The following is a 13927-nucleotide window of genomic DNA, read 5'->3' as shown; positions in this document are numbered from 1 at the left end:
TTTAATTTTCTTAGTTATTTAGGTTGTGATAATAGGCGATTCATTAACTGATGACGTAGTTAATTTATATAGTTTATAGTAAGAGAATTTAATTATAAATAAGTGATGTTAGTGGTTAAAGAGATTATTGTTATTCTTATAGGTTTCAAGTTCAAGTATCATTAATTATAAAGTATTTAAACGTTCATTATCAAATGATTGAATTTTTTTTAAAATATATACTACCGCTTATAATCACCTTAAATTAAAAAAATATATATAAATAAAAATCTTCCTTATTTCACTTGTATCATCGTCTTTTTAAGAAATCGCAACATTTACTTAAAAAGTCATTTGACTCTTCTTTTTATTCTCTTTTTCTTTAATTTTATTTTCTTTTTTCTAAGTCTATGCTTTTCAGTGTCTTGAAAATTATTCCAGATTTTCATATTTATTTAATATATTTTTTATTACTCTCTTTGATGCAGTGATTTATCTTGACTAATCGGAATCAATCACGTCACACACTTATTTTTTGGTAGGCGAGTTTCCTTGCGAAGATTTTCTTTATACATAAGAACTCAAACTGCGAGATATGCTTAAGTAATATTAAGTCGTTTATCACTTAAATCAACCCGTTGATATATTTATTTAATATATTAATTTGATTCAAATCTTGTCGTTTGAAATCATATATATTATCAAATGAAATTCTAATACGTGACCAACGAGAGTTGGTTCATATGATAAGCAGTTTGATATCACTTAAACAAATCTTAAATTCGAGTATTTTTGTATGCAAAAAATTATCGTAGGTGCGATTTGGATAAGTCTAGACTAATCAATGCGAAATCTTAAGAACGCGGAGGAGGGGAAAAATCTAATACGTGACAATTATACGTTTTTGTTAGGTGCATAACGCAGTAGATAAAATTAATTAATTAGTAAAAGTGAAAAGACCGGAAGATTTAATTAGCCGGAACAAATAGACACGGATATCTTAGTTTGAAAACGAGAGCAATATTTTAGGAGAGGGAAATGGTTTTTGTATATAAAAATAAAGTAAAACTTTGGAGTGAAGCCAGCCAAATTTGATATCCAAAGTAAGCGCTTAAGAGGATGAAAGATTAGAGCCCTTTTGTCCACTGCCTTTGAGACCATGCACGCGTATATATCTTCCCCTCCCGTTTCTTTTCCATCACCCCTCCATTTTTAGCCCTACAACAAAACTATATATGCCAATTTGTCTTTGAAAAATGTACCAATAATCAAAAACTTTATTAACTTAGTTTATTTATAATTTTCAAATTCAAACATTATATTTTTAAAAATTAACATTTTTATCCCGTTATGATTTGGGTGTATTGTCATTTTGAAGCAATTAGAAAAGACCCACAATTTTGACAGCAAAAAAGTAGGGAACAAAAAGCTTTATTTGGACGATGATAAGTCATCAATGTAGAAAATGTGCCTTCACTTTTCACCTCATCTTCAATCTTTTTTCACCTCTCTATTTATTTTATTTATCAATCACTTTATTTAATTTCTGGACAATGATCATCATTCGTTCATGTTCAAATCGTTTAATCAAACTAAAAGCAAACAAACGCCAAAATTTGGACCTAAAGAGAAAATTATATTTTTTTTATGTAACCCACAAACAGATTAACTAATACAACCGGTTAATTACTGCTAATATTACACTATCAAACCATTAGCAATGGCTCGATTAGTATCGAGACGTGTTGTTTCGTACACGGGCAACTCTTCTCGATACCTGTCGATACCAATAGCTGAAAGATTATTCAATTCAAAGAGATCGGAGCTTGCATAGCTGGCGGTGTCGTCATCATCGTCTTCATCATCGGCGGACACTTCGTTGACATTGCAGATATCTCTCATATGGTACTCTTCCTTCTTCTTATGGTAACTATTTAAAAGCTCCTTTGCAGCTTCCACAACTCGGCGATTTTCTTCCATGATTCGGAACTCGAGCTCTTTGCTTGTCGGTTTGGAAGCAATAGACGTTTGAGTTTGATGATCATTTTCGTGGCCGATGTTCTCGTCGTCAAGAATGACGTCATTGACGGGACAAAACCTGACCGACCTTTTGGTCCCATTCCCTCTCGAAGACGGAGTCTTGCTCAGACAAGATCTTGAAAACGAGGAAGCCGAAGAACATGCCGGTGTTGCCTGGTCGGATTTTGAGGATGAAATCTTTGTATTCTTTATATTCCCTGCCGTGAAAAGCGCGTTCAGGAAGCTTGCAAGTTTACCACCCGGAGATATGGGCTGCTTAACCTTTTTGAGGTCACTGTAAATCTTTAAGGCCTTGGATTTTGTTCTCACGAAACCACCTTCATGCTTCGGCTTTTGCTGGGTACTGTCATGGAAACTGCTTTCGACTTCAGGCTGTTGAGCCGTGACGCCGGTCCGAATAGGCTTAGGCCTATGGGAGGTGTAATGGCTTGACGATGAAGACGATGACCTTGATTTTGCATCGTGAAAGGAATCTGACTCGGAGGATGAAAACCCACCACCGGAACTAGAATCGGATGAGCTGGAACTGGAGTTCAACAGAACCGGAACAAAGTCGATTCGAGAAATTCTCTCGGAATCCGCCATGGGTTTTCGTCTAATGACAACTTTATTATCATCACCCTTCTTTTCCATCCATCTCTCGATTATGCAAGCACGTTGGAGGCTCGTCATTTCTTCATCCTTCAACGAACGGCTGTTGCTGTGCTTCTTCGCCATGTTAGCCTTTCTGTAGAAAATCAGGTCTTCTTTTGCTCCGCCTCCGTTGGGTTCATCAATCGAACGGTAGATAGAATCGAGAAGAGTTGAAGAGAAAGATGGGTTTTCTCTCCTGTGCCGATGTTGTTCTGGCAATTTAACCCACAGATCCATATGACTTTATAGACTGAAAATATAGAGAATTGGAGAAAAGGAAGGAAGAAACAAGGGAATGGGTCAGTGGGATTTGAATGATATTGTCTGCTTCAAAGGATGTGAAAAGCTGGAAGGAAGGTGAAAGGGAAAGAGATTATTAATGAGAATGGTTAATCATGTGGAGAGACATATTGAAGCCAGAGAGAGGAAGAGGAAAGAAAGTGTACTGAAAGCGGCGCCTCAACCCATGAGAGTGTTAACCGAGACGATGATTATATGAGAGATAGAGAGAGAGAGAGGGGGGGAGAGTATTTACAAACATTTAAAAAGCCGTAAAAGTATTGAATAATGTAATGAAAAAAAATTATTCATATAATATAATTGAATAATTATTTATTTAAATAAGATGATTGTCTCTAAGATTATACGATGATCTATGAAGTTATAACAGCGAGGGAAGAAGGAAGAATTGATGTAACAGAGGAAACTTTATCTTAACGACCTATGAAACACTTAACGATTAATGAGGTCACTGTAACAAACACCTTAATTCAAAAAATAAATTAAATAAAACTCTATATGATTTTTTTTTCCAACGCTCATGTTGGGCGAGGAAGCCTTTAAAAAGCCCTACGCACACTTGGACAAGTGGGTTTTAGTTGGGACCAATGCTTGCCACGTGGAATAATGATGTGGCAAATTTAGTACAAACATTGTTTAATGCATATATCTATAATATAATTTAAGTTTTTTTTCCTTTGATCCGGATTACATATCTGGATTTAGTAGATGGATCTTTCAGTGGAGATTTTTTACATATATAAATACTCAAACCTGAAACTTTACTTAAATGATATCAAACTGATTACCACTTGAACTAACCCCGTTGGTGAATATAATTTATATTCATAACTCAAATTTTAGCTTGTACATTTCTTCCTTCATCTAGATACTTAAAATTTCTTTTATTAAAATTTAGAATAGTATTTAAATTATTTTTATTTTATTTAAAAAATCTTAAAAATTTAAGAAAATACAAATTTAGTATATAGATAATTTAAGGACCGAATTTACTACTAAGCCTTTTCCAAAAGATGATTACGGCAATTGGTTTATCATAATTAACACAAAACCATAATTAATTAGTTTATCATAATCATCATTAAGCAGTGAACATGGATCACAATTATAGGGTTTAACAATAATTCACGAAAACACAGTCAATTGCATTAGCAAAATCATATAGCGTTGCTTTGCTTTTTGTTTTATGTTTGTTGAGGGAAGATATGGAGCTGTGGTGATTCTTGACAATTTATATTTTTAATTTTAGACTGAGAGTTGCAGATGATTATTTAGTGGAATTGAAAGAGAACGAGAAAGAGAAAGTTCCGAATGTGCACGTTTCTTCGACATTACGTGTTGATTTATATATAAATTATTATTATTATTATTATTAAGTATATGATAGTCATAGGTTGATGGGATAAATAGATTCAACTTCCGAGACCTCTTTTTATCAGTAATGTAGCTGTAACGTATTAAAAGTACAATATACCCCGTAAAGATAATGGGAAGTTTGGCATATAGTTAGCGAAGCAAACGAGCAAGGGATTTGATTCAATTTGCTCTAGGTGTATTGGAACCAAAGATGTTTCAACAAGAAGGTTTAGGGTAAATATTAAATTAAGAGGTGAGCATGTTGGGTGGGGATGGTGCTTATTTCTACTATCATTACAGTCGTGGCTCCTAACCTTTATGCGATATTGGGATGCTAAGCTTAAACATAGGGCAAACCCAATCTGAATTTCATAAAGGACCCATCTACATATTTTAATCATTTTGTATCTCAACTTTCTTTTAAAAACGACACAGGAAAATCTTGGACTAATCCTTAACACCTATAATTTTAAAATAATGGAGGTAGAGAAAATAAAAAAAACAATCAAGATTAAATTAATGTAATGATATAACTAAAAATAAATAAATAAAGAGGGAAGGATGGAAAGAAAGCAAACGTGCGTGCGAGCAAGGTTCTCATGATGAGTTTTTCCCAAGTACAGTACGCCTTCCCTTCAAACTCACGAAATTTCATCTTTCATTATTATGGTATCCGAACGCATCTTTGCCACTCATGAAAGTTTCGATTAAATAAACCTAAATAATGAATTCGATTTCTTGCGTGCAAAGATATAAATGTTAGTAAATTTAATAGGGTTTGAACTATTTAATTAATGATAATGCTCTCTTTTCTATGTTAAAAAAGTAACGAATGAAAGAGCTATAATGAAGGCTTTATACGGGATAAGAGAAGGGACAAAGCAGATTAAGGAAGGCTTAGTTTGACAGATAAACTAGGGTTTGTGTATGAAAAAGGAAAAGGTGGAGAGATTCCTTTGGGTCCGATTTGATTTGGGATGTATGATGAAAAACGAGAGATTCCATTTAGATCAAAGAAAATTCAACTATATTTGCCTGAAATTGAAAAAGTTTCTTCCCACTGCCATCATCCCACTGAAGAATTAAAAGCCGGTGGATGTAGAGTCCAGCTTCCACCATCCCCTCGGATTTGACGTATCGATTGGCCTTATCTTCGGTCCCCCAGCTATTTGTAAATATGTAGTTACAGAATTTACAAATGATTAGAATTGGATCAAAGTTGATAATGTTAATTATTATATGGCGATGCACGTAATCATATTGATTTACCTTTACTATTTGGTTTCCATCAAGTTCACCAACTGTTTGTAGATATTACAAAATCAATCAAACTATATAGCTCTTAATTAACATGCTAAACCCTAATTGTCATGAGTGATATAAGGCCTAGGGTTATAGATGGTCTAAACCAACCATGATGAACCAAGCTGCGAAGTGCCTGAATCATTCCATTAACTAGCAATCTTAAAACTTGATCGGTAGTAATTTGTGTTTACGAATCCACCTTTTAAGAGTGATTTGATTGAGTTAAGTGAGGTTGGATATTTGAATTATACCGTTGAGTATGAAAAAAATTATAGTGAGATAGACGTCCTCACAATGAACCTTTACAATAACCGAATTCAGATAAATATATCGATGAATTGTATATCGGTAATTATATATATAAGAAGTTAAAAGAATATGAAACATACGTTATGGTGAGCAAGGCAATCAATGAGAACATTGGTAGTAGATAAAGCATAAAGGAAAGATTATTCATCCAGGAGAAACTAAAAGAAAAAGAAGAAAGTGAAAAGGGGGCGTGGGGTTTGGGCTTTATTGGCTTCGTTCTTAGCGTTTAAATGGATGGAACAAGCCATGTAAGGCCAGCAACCCAACCAGGCTAATGGAAAAAGAAAAATAAAGTGAAATGTGTTGGAGATCCCGAGGAAGAAATCACCTTGCACTCCTCTCTACATGACAAATCCCATCCAAACATCAAAAAGGAAGATCCCCAAAGATCATCCGATGACTTTTCTAAATCAACAAAGGCACATGCGTGTATCCATTGCTGCTATGAAACAAAAGCTTTGGTGATAAGTTCCAGGTTCTAGTTTGATATGTTTAGTCAGTTAAGCACCCATACAAATATCACAAAACTAAATCAAACCCATTTTTGCAGATGAAGTTTGAGGAATGAACTCATATTTTCCAAATTTCTTTCTAGAAATTCTACGGGCGTCATTTTTCATAACAAATAAGAAAAAGTCAATGCTCAGATAAATGTAAAAATCAAACAGCATACTCACCGTGAATTTTGTTCAATACTTTCCAGTTCAATACATTCTTTAATATAGTCCGTAGGAGTGGAGTGGGGCGCAGTCATCGATTGTGGACTCCAAATGAATGAACAGTGAGTAAGTGGCTAAAGGTGAATAAGACACCCAAAACCAAGTACATCAGAAATTCAAGAACCCTCAAGTTACAGTTATTAAAGCCAAAAATCTAGTTTATCTGAGGCTCATACTCTACTAGCTACCAGAGTGAATAAAATTTATTTAGCTGCAGTACAGGCAGTTGCTGCTGCTGCTGCACCGGTGGTATTGTTGTATGCAGCATGCGTGTTTAAGGGCTAATTATAGTTTAGAATTGGCATCAAATTAACATTAAAAAGATTACAACCTTTTTCTGAAATGAATACAGCATTCTAAATCATGTTACTAGCACTACCCCCCTGATGGGATGGTAGACCTTGTCCTCTTGCAGTGTCCTCTTTTGTAGGTCCAAAAATATTGAAAATCATATCCAGCTTGGGGATCATACGCCTGCTATGAAACATGACATCATAACATTCCATTGCAAGTGGCATTTATTCATAAGATCATATTTAGCAAGGGCATCTGCTATCTTGTTTCTTTCCCTGGGAATTTGAGTTAGGATTACTCTCCAATTTCGTTTCAGTAATTCATGTATTCTTTGCACCAAGCTTAGCTGTCCACCCGAGTGGTTGTCTCCTTCTATCTCTTCAAGAGTTGCCGTGCTGTCTGTCTCGACGATTACTTGTCTCTCTCCCCATGCAGTTTGAAGTCCCTCATACAGTTTTGCTTCCAACGTTGAACAAATTCTAATATCTCTTGCATATGTCGGTTTCCATTGTCCTTCGTTATCCCGAATTACTAATCCACATGTGCCCACTCATGTCCTCTGATGTCTTCCTCAATCTGAGTTTACTTTGCACCACGCTAAGTCCGGTGGAATCCAATTCGTTGTCCTACTCTTCAGGATTCTGTTGTCGTGAGATTTGACTGCTATTTTGGCTTTAGTGATTTCCCGGGCGAGTCGTATTCCTTAATATAATAATATATTTTTATTGTTATAATTATATTATTATAATATATAATATTACATTTTTATTTTAATATTATATAATAAATTATTAATAAAATTAATATTATTTATTAATTTCATAAAATAAATATTACTGAATTGTTTAATATTTAAAATATACTCCTTAAAGTATAATATAACATTCTTATTTTAATATTTTAAAATATTATTATTTTAATAAGTAACTAATATAATTAATAATATATTATTCTTTTTTTAATAAATAATTAATATAATTTACAATAATTTTATTTTAATAAAATATAATATTTTTATGTATGAAATTGTATATATAATATTTCAATAATAATATTGACATAAATAATAATAAATAAATAATTTAATATTTTAAAAATAATATTATTATTTTGTTAATAAATAATATTATTTATTATATTTGATGCTTATAATAAAGATTTTTAAAAAAAATTCAAATAAATAAAAAAATGAATTATACAACACCATCTTACCACTGTAAAATAATTTACAAAAAATAAAATTTATTTTTCTTGAAATAAATTGATCCTTTTAGTTTTTTCCACCTTATCCAACATGTTTATTTACTAATATATAATTAATGCATGCTCCAACACTCGTACAAAAGGGCAGTAAAGCATCAGATCACTGTTTGTTCATATGTTTTTACTTTTGGGAAGCCTTTAGATGCTGGAAAAAGCTGCAGAGTTCCGAGGTGTTTTTTAAACAAGGATTTTTCACTTTCTGCTTTTGCGTAAAGAACAAATTTGCCTTAGAGTTGAGGGTTTCGTTCGTATTTGTTACCTAGCGTTTTCAAACAAACTTGATCAAACATAAAACCTATTTTTCAATTAAAATTTATTATTATTATATATAAAAGAAAATGAGATAAACATATCACCTGTTTGGGTTGAAAGTTCAATTCAAACTAAAATGTTGGGCCTGACATCCATATTGAGTTTCAAATGAAGAAAACACTGAGCTTGTTCATGCAGTTTCATCTCTTGGCATTTGATCATATAATTGTTGTTGTCCGTCTGAAAAGTTTGTTGGTTTGTTGGGTTTTTTTAAAAAAAAATTGGCCGCTAATGCTATTGTATCATTCATCATTTTCTTCAATGCTCCCTTTCGCCTTGATTTGGTCGGTCTCTGTTAGATGTATCCCTCCTCAATTGAACATCAGAAAGATAAATCACATGTTTGATGGATATATTAATTAAAGTTAATTCATGAATCTTAAATATATTCATATATAATGGATTTGTTATTCTATTATAGATAAGTGGTTTTGAGAAGACTCCGTATGAGTGATAAAAGTACGAAAGAGAGTTGAACAATCGTGTTCTTTTTTAATTCATTTTGTTTTTAAAAATCCAGTAGCTAGATAAGGCCCTTGCCTTTCTCTTTTAATTCAATTTTTTTTGGCTGCAGTTCTAACATATTGAGAAATCATATAATTATTGAGATCGTATCTAGATATTATTGTATGGTATATAGTTTCTTTCCTTATTAAATTAAATATTTTGATAGAATGGGTTTTTATAATCCATATAAGATCAATCAATTTAGTGGTTAAAGAAATCGTCGTTGTTCCTAAAAGTCACGAGTTCGAGCACCAACGACTACTGCAGGTGATTGAACATCAATTTTCAAATGATTGAGAGTATTTAGAGCATATAATACTTTGTAATCACTTTCACTTGATAAAAAATATTTAAGATTAATTTATTGAGAGGAAGTTTTTTTAGAGTTATCAAATTTAAATAATTATTTCTACAAGATATATATATATGAATTATCAATGATTAATTTTTTTTTAAATAAATATAACTTATAATTACTAAAATGCATTTAAGATGTCCCGGTGTGTAATTGTTATTTACCCAAAGTCTTCGTTAACATATTCTCATATCTGTATAGTAATTAATGGATGGTTGACTTTTATTCTGGGACATATGTAAATAAACTATACTAGGAAACATGACACCACCGCCTGTAGCTGCGAACTGGAGCCTTTGGATTAATTTAAAGAGGGACGTCTTTATCATCATTTGTCAATTTAAATTTTTAATTTATTTTCATTTTCATTTTTTATTTTTATTATTAATTATACATTAAAAAATAAAAATCGTTTTGTTTAAGATGGTTATAAGGTATGGCCTGGTTGTTAAAGATTTGATTTTTATTCATTCAGAAAAGATTTGTCTTTTATAATGAGAGTAGACTACATTTCACGGCCAATGGTTTATTTTTAAAAAATATATATTTTTAATAAGATGAAATAATTACTATTATCGATACAAATATCTGAATAAAAGACAAGAAAAAATTAAAATGAAAATCGAAGAAGAAAGACGCGCGATGCGATGGAGCGTGAGAGTAAGTGCAGGCGAAAATTAACGGGGCGGCTAGCCGGCTAGGTGATTGAAGAGAGAGAGAGAGAGTCTACGGCAGTATTTCTTAAAGAAGAATTTACTGCAAGGGTAAACTATGGCAATAGTCCCTTTAATTTTCAGTTTGACCGATTTTGGTCATTGATTTTTTTAATTGAATGTGTTTGGTCTCTTACGTTATCGGTTCATTTGATTTAAGCCATTCGACATTTTAGTTTTTTTTTCATTATCAACTCAGAATGCTGTTAACCAGTTAACAGAAGTTAACAACCGAGGTACTTAAACCGAACAAATCAATAACGTAAACACACACCCTTCGAGGAATCTCGGAAAGGAAAGTTGTTTCTTTTGATATAATGTAGATGTTGTAGACCATTATTTAAATCCATTAGCTGATTAGCACCTTCCTGTGTTCATTTGTTCTTTGTTTCACATAAAGAATCTAATTAGCCGGCCCAGGACAGGTCTAATTCTTTCATGTTCATTAAGCACGTTCTCGGACTATTCCGTTGCATATTAATTTCTGTCATTCTATTTCGTTATATGCATCTTCCTTTACTCTTATTCTTCTTTCCTTTTCTTATCAAAATTGATTCTTTATCAGAAAAGCTTTTCTTCCATGATCTTGTTTTGTGAAGTGTTTTTACTATATGAAGCATGAAAGTTGCAAAAGTAGCAAAAAAATGAGGTGACTAAATCTTCTTTTATTTATTCTGTCTCCTGACTTAATGATTCTGCATTAGAGTGGATTTGGTATAGATTCCCATTTTGTGTTTCTAAAACAAATGCCTTGAAAATCTTATTTGTTATCCGTTTGTGCGAAATTTGTCGTTGCAGTCCCAGCAGATTCATCATGCTCATGTGATGGCAATGCTTCCTACTCGTGTTCCGCTGCCACTGGACGTTAAAGAAGATGAACCGATATATGTTAGTGCAAAGCAGTATCATGCTATTCTCAGGCGGAGACAATATCGTGCAAAGCTCGAGGCTCAGAACAAACTCAAAAAAGTTCGAAAGGTATGTATGTCTCTTTGAGGTTTTCCTCGTTGCTGGTCAATGCACAAGAACTGTATAAGAAGCTATTTTACGAATGTTTCGCAGCCGTATCTGCACGAGTCTTGTCATCTAAATGCGTTAAAAGGAGCTAGAGGGAGCGTTGGTCAATTTCTCAACACAAAGAAATTCCAACAATCCAGGTCACCTCAACTACATTTGTCTGCAAAAATCTCCAAAACAGAAGTTTATCAGCGGGCAAATTTCAAGGTTGCTGCTTCGGCTACCCCTTGCTCTGATGTCACAAGTGGCTCCAACAGTGATGAAATGTTTCAGCAGGCAGATTTGAGGTTCTCTAGCTATCCTCCTGATCAGGTCATGCCGGCAATATCCAGGGTGATGGGAACATTCATCTTTCTGGTCTCGGCTGATAGACAAGATCGATTCTTGTTTGAGCAGTCCGGAGCCGATGAAAAATACGGCTGCTTTGCTCCCATGGGATGTCATCCTTGGCTCTGTTTAGTTTTACTTGTCCTGTCAGCACAGACTCTTAATAAACCGTGAACATTGTGGCCACATTATTTTAACATAATGCATGCCTTGCCATACATTTGAGATTCAATTGCATGTACTGTCGGTAACATTAACATTTCCAGTTTGATATGAAAACACGAATTAGAGAAGGTTCTCTACCTGATTTCGAAGCAATGATTGTTTGGATTATGCTGTAACTGGGCATCTTCAATTTCAACTCGACTACCAAAAAATGACGGCTCCGAAGAACAAAGTGGAATCCACAAATTGATTGGTTTTGGATAATCGAATTCAGTTCCCTTCTCACAATTATACTTGACCCGATTACTGAACCCAGTTCTACATCCGCTTTCTAGCTCCCCTTTAAGTCCGCCATCGAATTTGAAAATCACCGCTCTCTCTTCTCTTCGGCCGCCAGCAGCGAAAGAAAACACCTTCGCCATGAAAAATTCCAAGTCTTCCTGGGCGCTTTTCTTCAACCATCGGGAAAATGAATAATTTACAGAAATCTTTCCAGCACTCCTTCAAGTATTAAAAAAATCATAAAACATTATTATTTTTAAATATATCATGAAATATTTTATAAAACTGAATGAATGATAACTATTGGACGATAAATGTTTATATATTTGTGTGATATTCAATTATAAGATTTTAATAGATAATAATAATCTCTTAATCACGCTTGATTCATATTATGATATTTAAATTTTTAAATGATTATTCTGTAGTAATTACAAGACAACATCTATTCTAAGATGGCTTTCAACCTCTTAATATTAAACGTTCTGACGTTTTCGGTGCTCGAACCCGAATCTTAAAAAACAATAAATGTTTCTTTACCACAAAAGCCACTCGGTTTGTACCTTAATTTTATTAAAAGTATTATTAGAAGTTTAATATTATACTATGATTTATGATCTTAACGAGATCGATCGATACCAATTAATATTTCTGACTAATGCTTGAATATTTTACTATAGCAAAATATTTCATAAATCCAATTTTTAAATATGTAAATATTAAAATATTTAATGCTTTGTAATTTTTTTTATTAATTTAGGGCAATTACCAGTGGTAGTATATGTTCTAAAAATTTTCAACTACTTAACAATGAACGCTCCAATATCCTATAATTGTTGAATTTCAAACCTCAGACTTCTAAAGATAACAATCATGTTTTTAACCACTAAAATCACTACATTCGTGATATTTAATATTTTGTTGAAATATATAATTTATATCATAATTTATATATTTTACTAAAGTTTATAACAATTAGCAACGGATCAAAATTTATAATAACATTTTTTTAGAAATTATGCTACAGTATTTAAAATGTTGATAAAGATTGAAACTTTTCACATACATTTTTTAAAGAATATAGAGTAGAAGTTCACCTAAACCATTACTAGGTTAAATGCATCTATTAGCCCGTGGGGAAGTAACAGTGTAGTACAAAATGGACCATATTAGTATTATTTGCAGTTTCCAGTGTGTTTGCCCAGAATTATGGATTGCTTCTAAAAGATAATATAAAGTAAGCATGGATTACTGGCTGTTAAGTTACAAGGTCTCAACTGAGCCAGTTGTAAAAATACGAGATGTAGTAAAGTCCACAACTAATTAATTAAGAACATCTGATTCTACCAACAATATGATGGTCTAATAAGATGAGGCACTAGATCTCTTTAAGTAAAGTTAGATGTTTGAATGCTGAATTTTGGGTTGAGAAGATCGCCCTTATCTGTGCAATATTATATATGGATTAGTCAGTCAATAAATCATATATCAATGATTTATTTAAAAAAAACATGTGATTCTCCCCATCCATATAAATATTTATAATTCTATTCTTATTCAAATTTATGATTAATAATTATGGTTTGATCTTATTTGTATTTAATACTTAACTTTTTTTTTCAATTTACTTTTAGATTAATATATTTACTCAATTTATTCAAAATGAAAATACCAATAAAAGCATGCACTATATATATTAACAAAATTAGATCAAAAATGATATTTTGAAAAATACATTGAAAAGAATAGTGATTTAAATGGTAAAAGATAAATTAAAAAATAATTATCAATTCAATAATAAGTTGATTTGGTAAGATGAAACATTAAATGTTTTAAGTAAAATCAAGAGTTAAAAACTTAAAACTCTCATGTTATAAATGAAATAAACTAGATTGAAAGAATGGTCTTGTAATAAATTTCTACACAAATTTATTTAAGATGTGAAATAGAAAAAAAAAATGATTGAAGTTTAGAAGCTAAATTAAGAATAAATCCATTAGTTAAATGCTCCAAAATTCCCTATTTCCATGTCTATCCAAATCTGATCAGCT

At 32.2% G+C, this 13927-nt stretch overlaps 2 protein-coding genes across 2 annotated transcripts; one reads left to right on the top strand and one right to left on the bottom strand.

Moving 5' to 3' along the window:
- Nucleotides 1-1606: 1606 nt before the first annotated feature.
- LOC120131588 (protein BIG GRAIN 1-like A) lies at nt 1607-3145 on the bottom strand. Its single transcript, XM_039148543.1, has one exon. It carries the CDS (start codon nt 2887-2889, stop codon nt 1678-1680), a length of 1212 nt encoding a protein of 403 aa, XP_039004474.1. The 5' UTR covers nt 2890-3145; the 3' UTR covers nt 1607-1677.
- A 6869-nt stretch (nt 3146-10014) lies between these two features.
- LOC120131870 (nuclear transcription factor Y subunit A-6-like) lies at nt 10015-11603 on the top strand. The gene is made up of 3 exons (XM_039148751.1): nt 10015-10032; nt 10884-11063; nt 11148-11603. Exons 1-3 carry the CDS (start codon nt 10015-10017, stop codon nt 11601-11603), a joined length of 654 nt encoding a protein of 217 aa, XP_039004682.1.
- Nucleotides 11604-13927: the final 2324 nt, after the last annotated feature.

This window comes from Hibiscus syriacus, unplaced genomic scaffold (genome assembly GCF_006381635.1).
Source record: "Hibiscus syriacus cultivar Baekdansim isolate YM2019G1 unplaced genomic scaffold, ASM638163v2 tig00110556_pilon, whole genome shotgun sequence".
NCBI lineage: Eukaryota > Viridiplantae > Streptophyta > Magnoliopsida > Malvales > Malvaceae > Hibiscus > Hibiscus syriacus.
Note: the sequence above shows the minus strand (reverse complement) of the source record. Positions and strands in the feature narration are given on the sequence as shown.

Coding starts and splice junctions, on each gene's coding strand:
- LOC120131870 (XM_039148751.1), top strand. Junction 11,064..11,147: donor AACTCAAAAAAGTTCGAAAG/GTATGTATGTCT, acceptor AATGTTTCGCAG/CCGTATCTGCACGAGTCTTG.
- LOC120131588 (XM_039148543.1), bottom strand. CDS start 2,889: ATGGATCTGTGGGTTAAATTGCCAGAACAACATCGGCACAGGAGAGAA.